Below are 12,723 nucleotides of genomic sequence, written 5' to 3'. Positions count from 1 at the left end.
CTTAAATTTCTATATATTGGAAAGGCAGAGTAATAATTTTCAGGAAAGAAAATCAATCCCCCCATCATCCCATGCCCTAACCTAAAAATCTATTCTATTTTTCCATGTTTTCAATATACTGTTCATAAGTTTACATCTTTTAAGTAGTAATCACAGCGCATAATTGTTGGATTATTTCACATCGCATATTAATCTGCAAATGTTTTCAATTTTGTTATAATCTTTATAATTTTAGTTGAAATAATTTTAGTTGAAAATAGCTGAATGGTATTCCTTTGAGTGTGTGTGTGTGTATTACTTAACTCTCTTTATTGTTCCCATTTGTTCATCTACTGTGGATAATACAAGAGTATTTTCACAATAACCTTTATTTTCTGCTGAACACTTTCCTTAGATACATTGTCATAAGTGAGAGAGTAGGATTACTAAGTCAAAATATTTTTCATTGACTCACAGAATGTATTCTCCTGTTACTTTCCAACTAATTGGGGTTTTGTATATGAATATTTTGACTTACCAACCACAGAGTAAGTAAGCTCCCTGGTGACAGAGAAAGTGACTTAATCCCCTGCCCTCCATTTGCCCTGTACTATGATACTATTGTGGATACCCTAATAAATACTGGCCCATCTACTGTTCGAAAAGAACCAGAACAGTGTTTGTAAAAGTCTGGTCTGGGGTCCACTCTTGGTCACCATCACCCAAGGGGCTGGACTGCTGGGACCCAGCCAATTCTGATGTAATGAATCAAAATTCCTGAGACTGGGGCCCCAAAGATGATGATTTTAAGGATCCTTACCCAGGGTTACTGTTAAATACATTAAAGACTTGTACTGAGGATCCTGAGGAATCCTTAGTGATTTTGGAAACAGACGTAAGTCAGTGCCAGGACCATCCTCCCACCTTCCTCACCTGCTGCCCCTGCTGGAATGAAAGTGCCTCCATCCTGTCACCTGTCCAAATAACACAGTGTGCCTGCCAGGCCCAGCCCACAGCCAGCTTCCCTGAACACCATCGCACACTGCTCTGCCCCCCTGAGCTGCCCCTCTTGCAGCCTGTCCTCCTTCAACCTGGCCTTGGCAGTGGGCAGGTGACCCGGTGCCTGCTCCTTGGGCGTTTACAGTGCTCACACGCTATCCTGAGTCCGAAGCAGACAGATGTCCAGTAGCTGCTGAATCAACCCGAATGGACTGAGCCACAGTGAGCTGCCCTGAATTTGAAAACAACCCATAAAATATAAAGACAACGCTACAGATGCAAGTTCCTTGAAATGTGACCAGTGCTCATTTAGAAGGGAAGATGCTTAGGGGGGAAATCTTGCATTCTAGATTTCTATGGCTAGATAGTCTAAATACTCTTCAGTGACCTGTTCCAGAGCTGAGCCAGCTTTATGGACCACAGGGACAGAGCGGCCCTCATACCTGAAAAGCCTGGACGTCCCGGGTCACCTCTGTGTCCTTTTGACCCTGGCACTCCTGAAAGACCTCTCTTGCCTGGGGCACCTGGTTGGCCATAGGCAGTGTCTCCCATGACTCCTTTCTGACCATTTGCTCCACGAGAACCAGGTGAGCCTGGGGGCCCGAGAACGGAGGACCCCTTTCCACCTCCAAAACCTGGATCGCCCATGTCACCACGAAACCCTATTGAACAGAATAGTTTAAATTTTTAAATGTACAAATATAGAACCAATACAAATGGAAGGCTACTACTTTGATAAAAACACATTTTTTAAAAATACAAGAGTATTAACTAAAATTAAGAATAACTTACTAGGCAATGTTGCTTTGCCACCTTTTGTAAGAAAATACATTGTGATTTTGTATCTCCTAGAAGCCAACGATGTTTCCCTCATTGCTTTCATTCACTGACAGTCTGTCTGGACTGAGCAGTTTCTATCAAATAACAGACCAATAATAGGCTGGAACTCATGCTTCAGGTGGAAGGAGCCCTGAGAATTTACAAAATTACCAGCACCTAAAAGTTATCAAAACATAGCTAAGAGCTTAAGGTTTCAAGAAAAAACATCCCCCCCCGCATTATGTAGGGCTCCCTGGGCCGTCTGCTTACTAAGCTCATTGAGTTTAGGAGGCATATACACATTCTTAAATGAAAAACACTTATTTACCAGGTGGACCAGGTATTTCTGATATTCCTGGTTTGCCACGCTGACCTTTTTGCCCATCCAAACACCTCAACCCCGGAGTGCCCCGAGGACCTGGAAATCCCTTTGGTCCTAAATAATAATAACAAAACACAGGCTCAATAAAACACAAATCAAATGAGAACAAAATCAAGTGATTTAAAAAGAATCTACACTGTCATTTTCAGAGTATTTCTACTTTATGTAAGTAATGATGTCGCCTCACCTGGTTTACATAATCACTTTATGAATCGTGTGCTCCAAGTAAGTGTTTCAAAGAGAGTGATTTTGTTAAAGCACTTTCTCAGAAGCCATACTTTAAAGGATTCTCCCTGAAAGCCTTTGAGACATATATCACCACTCCGATGAATCTTTTGGTGCCTTCCCATGCTCCGTCTCAACACAAATATTCGAGCAAACCTCCTCCTTGTAGGAGGAAGGAGACGGCAGCCAGCGTGTGGCCTGCTAAGAAACCACCAGGATAAAGGCCAAAATCTATTTCCCTGCACCTTACTATATTGCCCTCAAAGGAAGTATAGGCTAGAAGCACCTGCAAAAGGAATTGAGATTTTTTTTTTTAACGTTCTGTGATTTCTTACTGGAAGTTCTCTCAGCTAAAATAACTTTAAAGGAGGTATAACCGCCAAGTTAAAATTTGAGTGTTCACATCCCTCGAGGCTTGGAAAGAAGAATAGAGTAAAACTTACAATCACTAAGCACATTATCATTTTTCACTCTTGGGGCATAAGAAAAGAAAGAAGGTACAGTTTTAAAATTCTCAAAGGGCAGACATTTCTACTGATATGTGATCACATCAAGGTAAATTTTGTTGCATAGAAATTAAAAAATAAATCAAACAACCCCACCTAGAGTATGTCCAAACCAGTAGACTTGAGCCCCAGTGTGACTTACCACAAATGCTGTTTTCCCAGGGTCCCTCAAAACCTGATGATAATTATCCTCACTAGTTGCCAGATGATTAACTATCGGTTCATCTGTCACCAGTTCCTTTACTCTGGGGAATGTGTAAAACAGCAATTTCTCATTGATCCTACCTGGAGGCCCATCAAATCCTGGGGGCCCTGGCCTCCCAGGGTAAGTGACGTTACAAGAAATTGTATCGCCTGGAATGAAAACAAACAAACAAACAAAGCGGCATTCACACAACCAATAACCCCACGTAAAGTAAATCTCAATGATAACTCAATCAAGATATTTTTTCATATAGTATATGTGGATTTCAAGGGAAAAGAAGACACCCAAGTGTTCTCAGATCATCTGAACTACCTTTATTCTGAATTTCTAAAAGATGGGTCCTGAAATCTGAGCTTCAACTGTCAGACAGCTATGAACATAAGGGGAATAAGAAAAATCCCAAGAAGTTTGTTTTAATAGCCTAGAAAAAAAAATAATGTATTGACAGGCCCAATGACACCCAATACAATGGAATCAGAAGACCTAGCAAATCCTGATGTAGGAGCGACATCGAACAGTGAGCTCAGAGGACTGGACTCCTGGTTTGGGGGTGGGAGGCCTGTGTAGATGAGGACACTCGGTGAGGTATTAATGCCAGTAGCCATTTCCGGAGGGCCTGCCATGGATCTGGGCCTTCACATGTATCGTCTCTTGGTTTTGTTAATGACTCTGCACTGTGGTCACTGTCATCCCCCCATTTTTGCTGGTGAAGACAGGAAGACTCCAAAGCTTGGGCCTCTTGGTTCCCTCCCCCTTTGAAATGGAATATTTCTCTTTTATAAGAGAACAAATGGATTATAATGTATTGCTTCATATGCTCTCAAATCAAAAATGTATCAACTGAATAAAAATAATGTTAGATTCTGATGGGTCCAGAACCATAACCTTAAGCCTTATTGAGGACCAAATTATTGCCTATGTTTTCAAAGCAAGAACCAACGATACTATCTCAGTTCTAACACTTCACAATTAATAATGTAGCCCAAGGCATATGTACATATTACAAAGGAAAAAAATCTTAAATAAATCTTTCTGCAGCCTTTCCAAAAGCTTTCCGCTCTAATACTGCAAGTCACTTTACTGTTTAAATTCAGATAACTGTCAAATATATTTGAAATCCCTTCTTTGTTTTTCTTCCTAGAAGGCTTACACATGGGTTTTCAAGGACAATGATGTATTTTTAAAATGAAATATTAGTGTTTTTTATTAAGATACACCGCACTGTCTCAAAAGACTGTAAACAAATAGATATTTTGAATATGTATGTAAATTTAATACAGATTGCACGAGTTGGTACTGAGAAATGAATGAAAGGCAATTTTGGTATGCCAGACAAATACAGCAACAAAGACATTTTAGTATTTTAAGAATTTGTTTTAAATATTGATTGTGGGCGCCTGGGTGGCTCAGTCGGTTAAGCGACTGCCTTCGGCTCAGGTCATGATCCTGGAGTCCCGGGATCGAGTCCCGCATCGGGCTCCCTGCTCGGCGGCGAGTCTGCTTCTCCCTCTGACCCTCCTCCCTCTCATGCTCTCTGTCTCTCATTGTCTCTCTCGCAAATAAATAAAGTCTTAAAAAAAAAAAAATTAAAAAAAAATAAATATTGATTGTGCTATAATGTTTTTATTTGTTAGACAACAATCAAGGTTTGAACAGCAGCTAGAAGGAATGTTATTTAGCGGTTCTAGCCATAGCTATAATAACTTTGCCCAGGAGAGAGGATCACTTTAGCTTCCATTATTTCCCTTGCCATTCTGTAACACAAAACATTCAAAATTACCTTTCTGACCCTTCAAGCCCTCAAGGCCCCTCTCGCCAGGGCGGCCTGGAGCTCCTGGTGGCCCTCTCTCTCCTGGTGGGCCGGGAAATCCCAGACCTGGTTGTCCCCTAGGTCCTGCTCTGCCCGGGAGGCCCGGCGGTCCAGGAGACCCTTCATCACCTGGTAATGCGTCTTCATGATCCCCCTGGGAATGTTTGCATCATGAGTCAGTTAGCAATCTTTGCTAGTCCATGAGTTCAAAGCAGTCATTGTCATAAGCTATAGAAACACATAGAAAAACCTCATAATTCTAGGAGACTCAATCGCAAACATAATTTTAAATGATTAACTCAGCTTCTTATTCATATTTTACATAAATATTTACAAACACTTATATGCTGGTGGGGGGGTTGAGCCTCAAATACAGAAAGCCATGTGTGTGTTATATATTAAATACACTTGAGAAATTTTATGTGAGAACAACTCTCTGATACCAAAATAATGAAATACAGAAATACATAATTTGAGGGAGGTAGAAGGCTTACAAATTGAACAAATAAGTTCTTATGTATTTGAAATTGTTGTCCTGTATTCTTATGAGGAGACACAGGGATAGACTCTACCACCCTCCACATCTGCAGGCCAAGGGCTGACAAACACTTTCTGCTCCTGCTTAAGAATTTGACCTTTGCTTAACCGTCTAGTTTTGTTCCTCAGGCAACTTCATAAAAGCAGGGTGTCAAGTACATCACAAGGCAGCATTGCTTATGGTAAAATCAATCCCCACTGCAAAGCTTGCACCTGGTCTGGAAAACTAGAAAGATCTTTGTGGAGCCCTTGTTGGGGCTTCCTCGAGCAGTGGTTCCTGGAACTGGCAAGTTCCCCATGGGGTCCCCGCAAGCTGTGCTCCGGTGGAGAAGAAGCCTCTCAAGCCCCGGCTGCCACCGCGTCTGCCCCATGTGGGGCTCATCTCATTCACTCCAAAGGAATGAACAGTTTCCAGGACTCTCACGGACAAGGAAGGCCTGATGCTCTCAATGGCAGGGAGCATGTCTAACAGAAGCAGCACGTGTGTTGGTGTAAGACAGACTGGGGTTTTCACTCTAGTTTAGCCTACTTGATAGGTAGGTGACCTAGAGTAACATACCCTTAGCCTCCATTTCTGATGGTAAAATCTGGAAGCGAATTGCTCTTCAGAAGACTGATGATATGCACGAAACACCTCGTTCAGTTCTTGTGACATTGCAAGCAATCAAAAATGCCTCATGTACCCAAGATATTTTAAGTTCCTTAGCACTGGATCATGTCTCATAGTCTTTTCTTATGACCTGCGTTACCTACACATGGTCTCCACCCAAAACGTGTTTGAAAAATGCAGAAATATCACTTGTCAGTGGAATTTCTCATCAGCCAATATGTAAAAATTCAGGGGATTTGCACTAGTTGACCCTCCCTTGCTTACGACCTCCCCTCATGTGCCTCTTCATCTGGGGACAGAACCGAAGGTCATTATCAGGACCTGTGTTCTATCCTCCGTCCTATAGAGTTAACTGAACAGGCCTGAGGTCACTGGGGGCTTCGTAGATGTGAGGGCCCCTGAAACAGATACACAACATGAGAATGATACAAAGACCGAAGACAGGACAGGGAGTCTTGCTATAACTAAACCATTACTCAGGACTTCAGACCATCTGCAATTATGTCACACCTTTTATAACAATCATCTTTTCGTGGCAGTCACTAGAAGGCAACTCTGATTTCTAGCACGTTGACACTTGACTGCATTATAGTTTTAAATTGAGAAGGGGAAAACAGAAGCTTCATGGCCAATAAGAAAAGGAAATTCGATAGCCAAAGAAGAATGATACATACTGGGGGGCCTGGATCCCCCTTTTTTCCAGGAAGTCCATCCTGACCATGTTGTCCCTCTTGTCCTGGAAATCCTGGGAGCCCATCAAGACCTCTTTCTCCTTTCTGCCCTGGAAACAAAGGCCAAAAGATATTCAAGCCTTCTCAGCAGTGGGTGAAGTAGAAGGAAACACAGGACAAAGATAAAAACAATGACCTTGCCTCTGTGTGGGCTGGTAGAGACGCCTCGGAGTGTCTCAGTCGACTACAGTCACGCAAAGACAACCATGCAAAAGTCGGAGAGGAGGATGACAATTGCCAAACCCACTGACTCTCTTATTTGCCAGGGAGGCTGTGTGGGGAGGCACCAGTCACAACAGCATCTGTCCCTGCTTGTATGGCACCAAATATGATGCCCCATCCCCTGGCAGTGGTGAATGGGGGGGGCAGTCTGTGGTTGTGCACTGCCCCCAGCCTAGTCCACTTCTTCTTGATTTTTTTTTTTTTCAAACTAGAACTGAGAAGGTAGAGCTCTCTTTCTTTTTGTAACAACTTGGAGCTTTTGGCAGGAAGGGCAGCATACCCACAGCCCAGGAAAGCTAGTCTTGGGGAGAAATGCAGATGGTGTAATGAAAGATGCAAAATGCAGGAAGAATCTCCTGGATCCAGCCGTCCCAGTGCGAACCCTACATCTATTGCTTCAAATTTTGTTTGGGTGAGTCAATAAATTACTTTTTTTCTCTAAAATGACTTCGAGCTGGGTTTCTGTCTTGACCAAAATAGTCTTGATTAATACAGGATGCTATAATGCCCTGGATAAACAGTAGGCAAGTCAAAGGTGGTCTTGTGTCAAACCCAGATTCACAATAATGAGGACTCGAATATGTTTTTTATGTTTTCAAATAAGGGATAGAGGATTTGAGGCTCAACATTCTCACAAGAAATGGGAGGGGCAAGGAATATATTTTAAGCAATCTCAACAATCCTGAATCTTCTTAGAGAACTGATCTGTGGTCACAAGGGAAATGAATGCAAGAGGATGGTTCCTGTATCATTCATTGAATGGCAGGGAGCTACGTGATTGACTAGGCTCACCTTTCACTCTTGATACAACCACGTCACCCTTTTCTCCTTTGCTGCCAGGTGGTCCTGAGGCACCATGTTTCCCCTTGGTGAAAATAAGAGGAACAAATCAGTTTAATTTTGATGAGGTAAAAGTTATTCATGTACATCTAATCTCTCTCTTCTTTCCTTCTAAATCACCTGTTCTAGATTCTGGTTTGGTACTCTTAGTATCATTCTCTTCCTTGCCCTCTAACATGGGTCCTACCTTACAAAACTGAGGCTCTTGATCTGCATTTAAAAGTTTGTGGACTCTGGAAAAGGTCTGTACCAGATTCAACAGAAATGTATACCAATATCAATTCCCTGGTATGGGCAAGGTACTATGGTTACGTATGCTATCATGGGGGAAGCTGAATGAAGGGTCCATGGGAACTCTCTGCATGATTGTGCAACCTCTTTGGGTCAAAAATAAAATTTATCTCAAAATAAAATCTTTTACTATCTTGGGCATTTTAATGTAGAGTGTAGAGGAAAGAGGAGGAGGGTAGGTTAACCACAAGAGCTGCCACTAAAGCTGAAGGGAGAGGTTTAGCAACAAGTGTGTGATATTGCGGGAAGTTGATGAGCAAGAGGAGGGAAAATAAGAACCTTTGTTATAGTTCATATATTTCCTCTCTATAGCAAGTAAACAGCTAATTTTGGCCAATGGGCTCATCATCTTTTGACCTCAACATTGCTCTGAGACTCGACTATTTGGGTCATGGTTTTTATAAGCATTATGTATTATTAAATATTAATCCATGTCAAAAACCTGGAAACCTACCATCAGTATATTAGAGTGGCCAAGCATCATAGTAAACACAGCTACAGGAACACCATACATAGCTTAAGGTTACTCATCCCATGATCTCAAAAATCAAGAAACTCTAAATCAAGAATTTAGACGGAGGTGAAAATGACTGAGCAAACAATTCTTCTCGCATGGAGATGCCACCTTGTCTTATTTTCATACAGTCTAACAACATGTTCATGCAAGCTTAATTACCTTCTTAACGGGCACTTTACAAGCAGTTAACTACAAAGAGAAGAAGGTGCCAGTAGAGATAAGCATAATGGCAGTATTAAGCAGTAAGAATGAAGAAGAAGCCAAAACTCTACGCAACAGGCTTAAAAACCCAAATGGCAAAAATGCGTGGGAGCCATTTGATGTAGAGAAAAAGCATTTCCACGCACCCCCTCGAAGCCCCCAGAAGCATCACTATAGTATAGCATACTGTGTAACAATGTTTATGAGGCACCAAAAAGGTGGGTGGAACAAATTTCCGAGTAGAAATAGCTGGATTAGACAGGAAAGGAACTTTAGAAATTATAAAGTGCTAATATGGGTTGAATGTTGCCTTAATTCTTAATTTTCCTGTATATGCTATGTCGTAAGTGACAACCAGACAGGGCCAAAGTATAGAGATACAGTATTCAGTCCAAGAGGCAGATAATGATAATGTCCTTCTGATAAACTATCAACACATAAAACCATTCACTGAGCTTGTGAACCAAGTCCACTCCAGAAGGCCAATGCCGGTGGAGTGCTCCTGGGAGTCTGAGCAGTTTGTTAGTTAGCACGTTGGAGATTTAGAATGTACTCTCAATTGCTCTAATGCTCTGCAGATACAGAATTTGAAGCACTAGAGTCAGATCACAGACTTAGGTGAGCTAGTAAGGAAAAAAAGTGATAGCCAGCACTTGTTTTGGAATTCACTAAAGAGACATTTACTGAGAACCTAAAGTGCCAGGCTTTACTCGGACACAACAGATAATGGCAGGTAAGGGATTCAGATGAGAGGCCCAAACTCGAGATACAAACACTGGCTTTGCCAGGTTTTTCGTGATATTTCGTGCACAGAGTAGATGGATCTGTTTTGAAATGGTTCGCATCTGCTGACCGTTATAAGTGACTCGAGTTGAGGAACAACCTTTCAGCTACTTGGCTGCTCAGAACAAAGTCACTGCCCCATAGGGCACTCCTCTGAAGGCTAGACACTGCCCACCTGTCCCATCGTTATTGAAGAGCCTTCATCCCGGGGTGACCTGGAGCCTAACCATCAGCCCCAATGTGCTCTTTTCCATTTTCCCCAGGGAATGCCATGAAAATAGGGCTCCAGTCTGAAAGCCTTAAGTGAGGGTGACAGTTAGGCTCTCCTTGTACCACCCTTGACACCCATGCAAAGCACCCTGGCAAAGTCCACTCAGCAAGAAGCTAATTCCTTAATGCATGTGTGTTGAATGAACATGGCTGCAGCTGTTAAGTACTTTGTATTTTATTGCCGCTTTTTTAATTCAGTATTTTAGCATAGTCATTTTTTTATGTTGGTACTTAATCTTCTTAATGAAGAGTATACTGGCTCTAAAATATTTCTGTGGCTTCCTCTTGAGTTGCTTCTCAGGGCTAACATCTTTTAGTGTGAATGACTAGTTCATCCAGGGTTGTCCTGGCTGAGCTTTCTGCAATTCATTTGCTCTAGGGCTCACCTCTTTGGGGAGGTTCTATTTCTAACGTCCTTTTTCTGTGTCTGATTCTGTCCATACGACTTCTCTGCATTAAATTCATCACAGGGTGGTCATAGTGAGGGACTAGGTCCATAGCATGGGCACCATGAAAGGAAAAATGGTGGAGGGAGAAGAATGGGTAGAAGGAGAGAGCACAGAGGAGCCATGGGTGATCATTGTGGGTGCTCTCACTTCCCCTGACATGTCCTCTCTCAGCATCTGGTCCCTGGCCTCAGCAGCCACAGATGGGTAGGAGAGTAGAAAAAAGAAAAGTAGGTTTAGATTCTTTGCAATTTTTTCTGTGGTTGGATCAGTGCTTTGTATTTATCACCATAGTCTGAGGATGGGGGTTTCCCACCAAGATGCTATAGTGCAAGGCACGGGGCCATAGGGGCACGTGGACCCACCTTCACATCCCAACTATGACATTGGTGAGCTCTACAGTCTTCTTGAGCTTCAGTGCCTCATTTATAATACGGATATAACGACACCTGTCTTACAGGTTTCTTGGTGAGGATTCAATTCAGCAGTATATTTTGAGGACTGTAAGGTATACACACCAGTGAACAACCAGGGTCAGTGCCCCAAGTGAGTTGCAGAGCAAACCAAAGGTCACCAACTGACATGGGCTAAATCTGATCCACTGGCATGTTGATTTTGCCTCCGTGGTGTTTGTTTTTGTATTATTAATAAGATTTATGGCTACCCTTGAGAGATTGGAAGTTCATTAACACAGGGTCAGTGCATTCCTACAGTTTCCAGGAGCTGAGAGGTGGCCATGCCTGTGGGAGTAGGGCTGGGTGCTCATGTCCCCACGCAGTCCGTCCATCTGCTTCCCTTGGTAGGCACGGCCCCTCAGCCTCTGTGGCTAAAGTCCCTAATGTAGACCATGTTTTAAACAACCAGTACATGCCTGGCAGAGAGGGGTTCTTTGATTGCTGCTGAGATGTTGTGGTTGTATTAACACATGTATTTAGTGATCTCAGATCTTAGAACAGTGACAAGTAGCTCTTGATCCCACAGCTGCTGGGAACCTTTGGCCCAAGAATCTTTTAGATTCAACATTTGTTTCACTAAGAATCTAAGCGCCATGAAGGCAAGATGGTTTGCTGTTATCTGTTGTGTCCTTGTAATGTGTATTATTGAATATTAATCCATGTCAAAAACCTGGAAACCTACCATTTGCTTTGCACGGGTGTCAAGGGTGGTACAAGGAGAGCCTAACTGTCACCCTCACTTAAGGCTTTCAGACTGGAGCCCTATTTTCATGGCATTCCCTGGGGAAAATGGAAAAGAGCACATTGGGGCTGATGGTTAGGCTCCAGGTCACCCCGGGATGAAGGCTCTTCAATAACGATGGGACAGATGGGCAGTGTCTAGCCTTCAGAGGAGTGCCCTATGGGGCAGTGACTTTGTTCTGAGCAGCCAAGTAGCTGAAAGGTTGTTCCTCAACTCGAGTCACTTATAACGGTCAGCGGATGCAAACCATTTCAAAACAGATCCATCTACTCTGTGCACGAAATATCACGAAAAACCTGGCAAAGCCAGTGTTTGTATCTCGAGTTTGGGCCTCTCATCTGAATCCCTTACCTGCCATTATCTGTTGTGTCCGAGTAAAGCCTGGCACTTTAGGTTCTCAGTAAATGTCTCTTTAGTGAATTCCAAAACAAGTGCTGGCTATCACTTTTTTTCCTTACTAGCTCACCTAAGTCTGTGATCTGACTCTAGTGCTTCAAATTCTGTATCTGCAGAGCATTAGAGCAATTGAGAGTACATTCTAAATCTCCAACGTGCTAACTAACAAACTGCTCAGACTCCCAGGAGCACTCCACCGGCATTGGCCTTCTGGAGTGGACTTGGTTCACAAGCTCAGTGAATGGTTTTATGTGTTGATAGTTTATCAGAAGGACATTATCATTATCTGCCTCTTGGACTGAATACTGTATCTCTATACTTTGGCCCTGTCTGGTTGTCACTTACGACATAGCATATACAGGAAAATTAAGAATTAAGGCAACATTCAACCCATATTAGCACTTTATAATTTCTAAAGTTCCTTTCCTGTCTAATCCAGCTATTTCTACTCGGAAATTTGTTCCACCCACCTTTTTGGTGCCTCATAAACATTGTTACACAGTATGCTATACTATAGTGATGCTTCTGGGGGCTTCGAGGGGGTGCGTGGAAATGCTTTTTCTCTACATCAAATGGCTCCCACGCATTTTTGCCATTTGGGTTTTTAAGCCTGTTGCGTAGAGTTTTGGCTTCTTCTTCATTCTTACTGCTTAATACTGCCATTATGCTTATCTCTACTGGCACCTTCTTCTCTTTGTAGTTAACTGCTTGTAAAGTGCCCGTTAAGAAGGTAATTAAGCTTGCATGAACATGTTGT

The 12,723-nt window shown here is 42.6% G+C and overlaps 1 protein-coding gene across 1 annotated transcript in view; it reads right to left on the bottom strand.

The window, feature by feature from the left end:
• Positions 1 to 12,629, bottom strand: part of LOC145718100 (uncharacterized) — a gene marked incomplete at its 3' end in the record, with an annotated part of 28,960 nt that extends 16,331 nt beyond the window's left edge. The window contains exons 1-9 of the mRNA XM_081809544.1: positions 12,437 to 12,629; positions 9,062 to 9,123; positions 8,833 to 8,862; positions 7,818 to 7,890; positions 6,747 to 6,853; positions 4,896 to 5,079; positions 3,196 to 3,264; positions 2,126 to 2,233; positions 1,422 to 1,640 (exon numbers count right to left, since the gene is read on the bottom strand). Coding sequence (XP_081665670.1) covers positions 1,422 to 1,640; positions 2,126 to 2,233; positions 3,196 to 3,264; positions 4,896 to 5,079; positions 6,747 to 6,853; positions 7,818 to 7,890; positions 8,833 to 8,862; positions 9,062 to 9,123; positions 12,437 to 12,629 — 1,045 coding nt within the window. The remainder of the gene's footprint in view (positions 1 to 1,421; positions 1,641 to 2,125; positions 2,234 to 3,195; positions 3,265 to 4,895; positions 5,080 to 6,746; positions 6,854 to 7,817; positions 7,891 to 8,832; positions 8,863 to 9,061; positions 9,124 to 12,436) is intronic.
• Between the last annotated feature and the right edge of the window lie 94 nt (positions 12,630 to 12,723).

This window comes from Leptonychotes weddellii, unplaced genomic scaffold, assembly GCF_054177405.1.
Source record: "Leptonychotes weddellii isolate Sample4059 unplaced genomic scaffold, ASM5417740v2 HiC_scaffold_108, whole genome shotgun sequence".
Classification (NCBI taxonomy): domain Eukaryota; kingdom Metazoa; phylum Chordata; class Mammalia; order Carnivora; family Phocidae; genus Leptonychotes; species Leptonychotes weddellii.
This window is presented reverse-complemented; position numbering and strand designations above follow the sequence as displayed.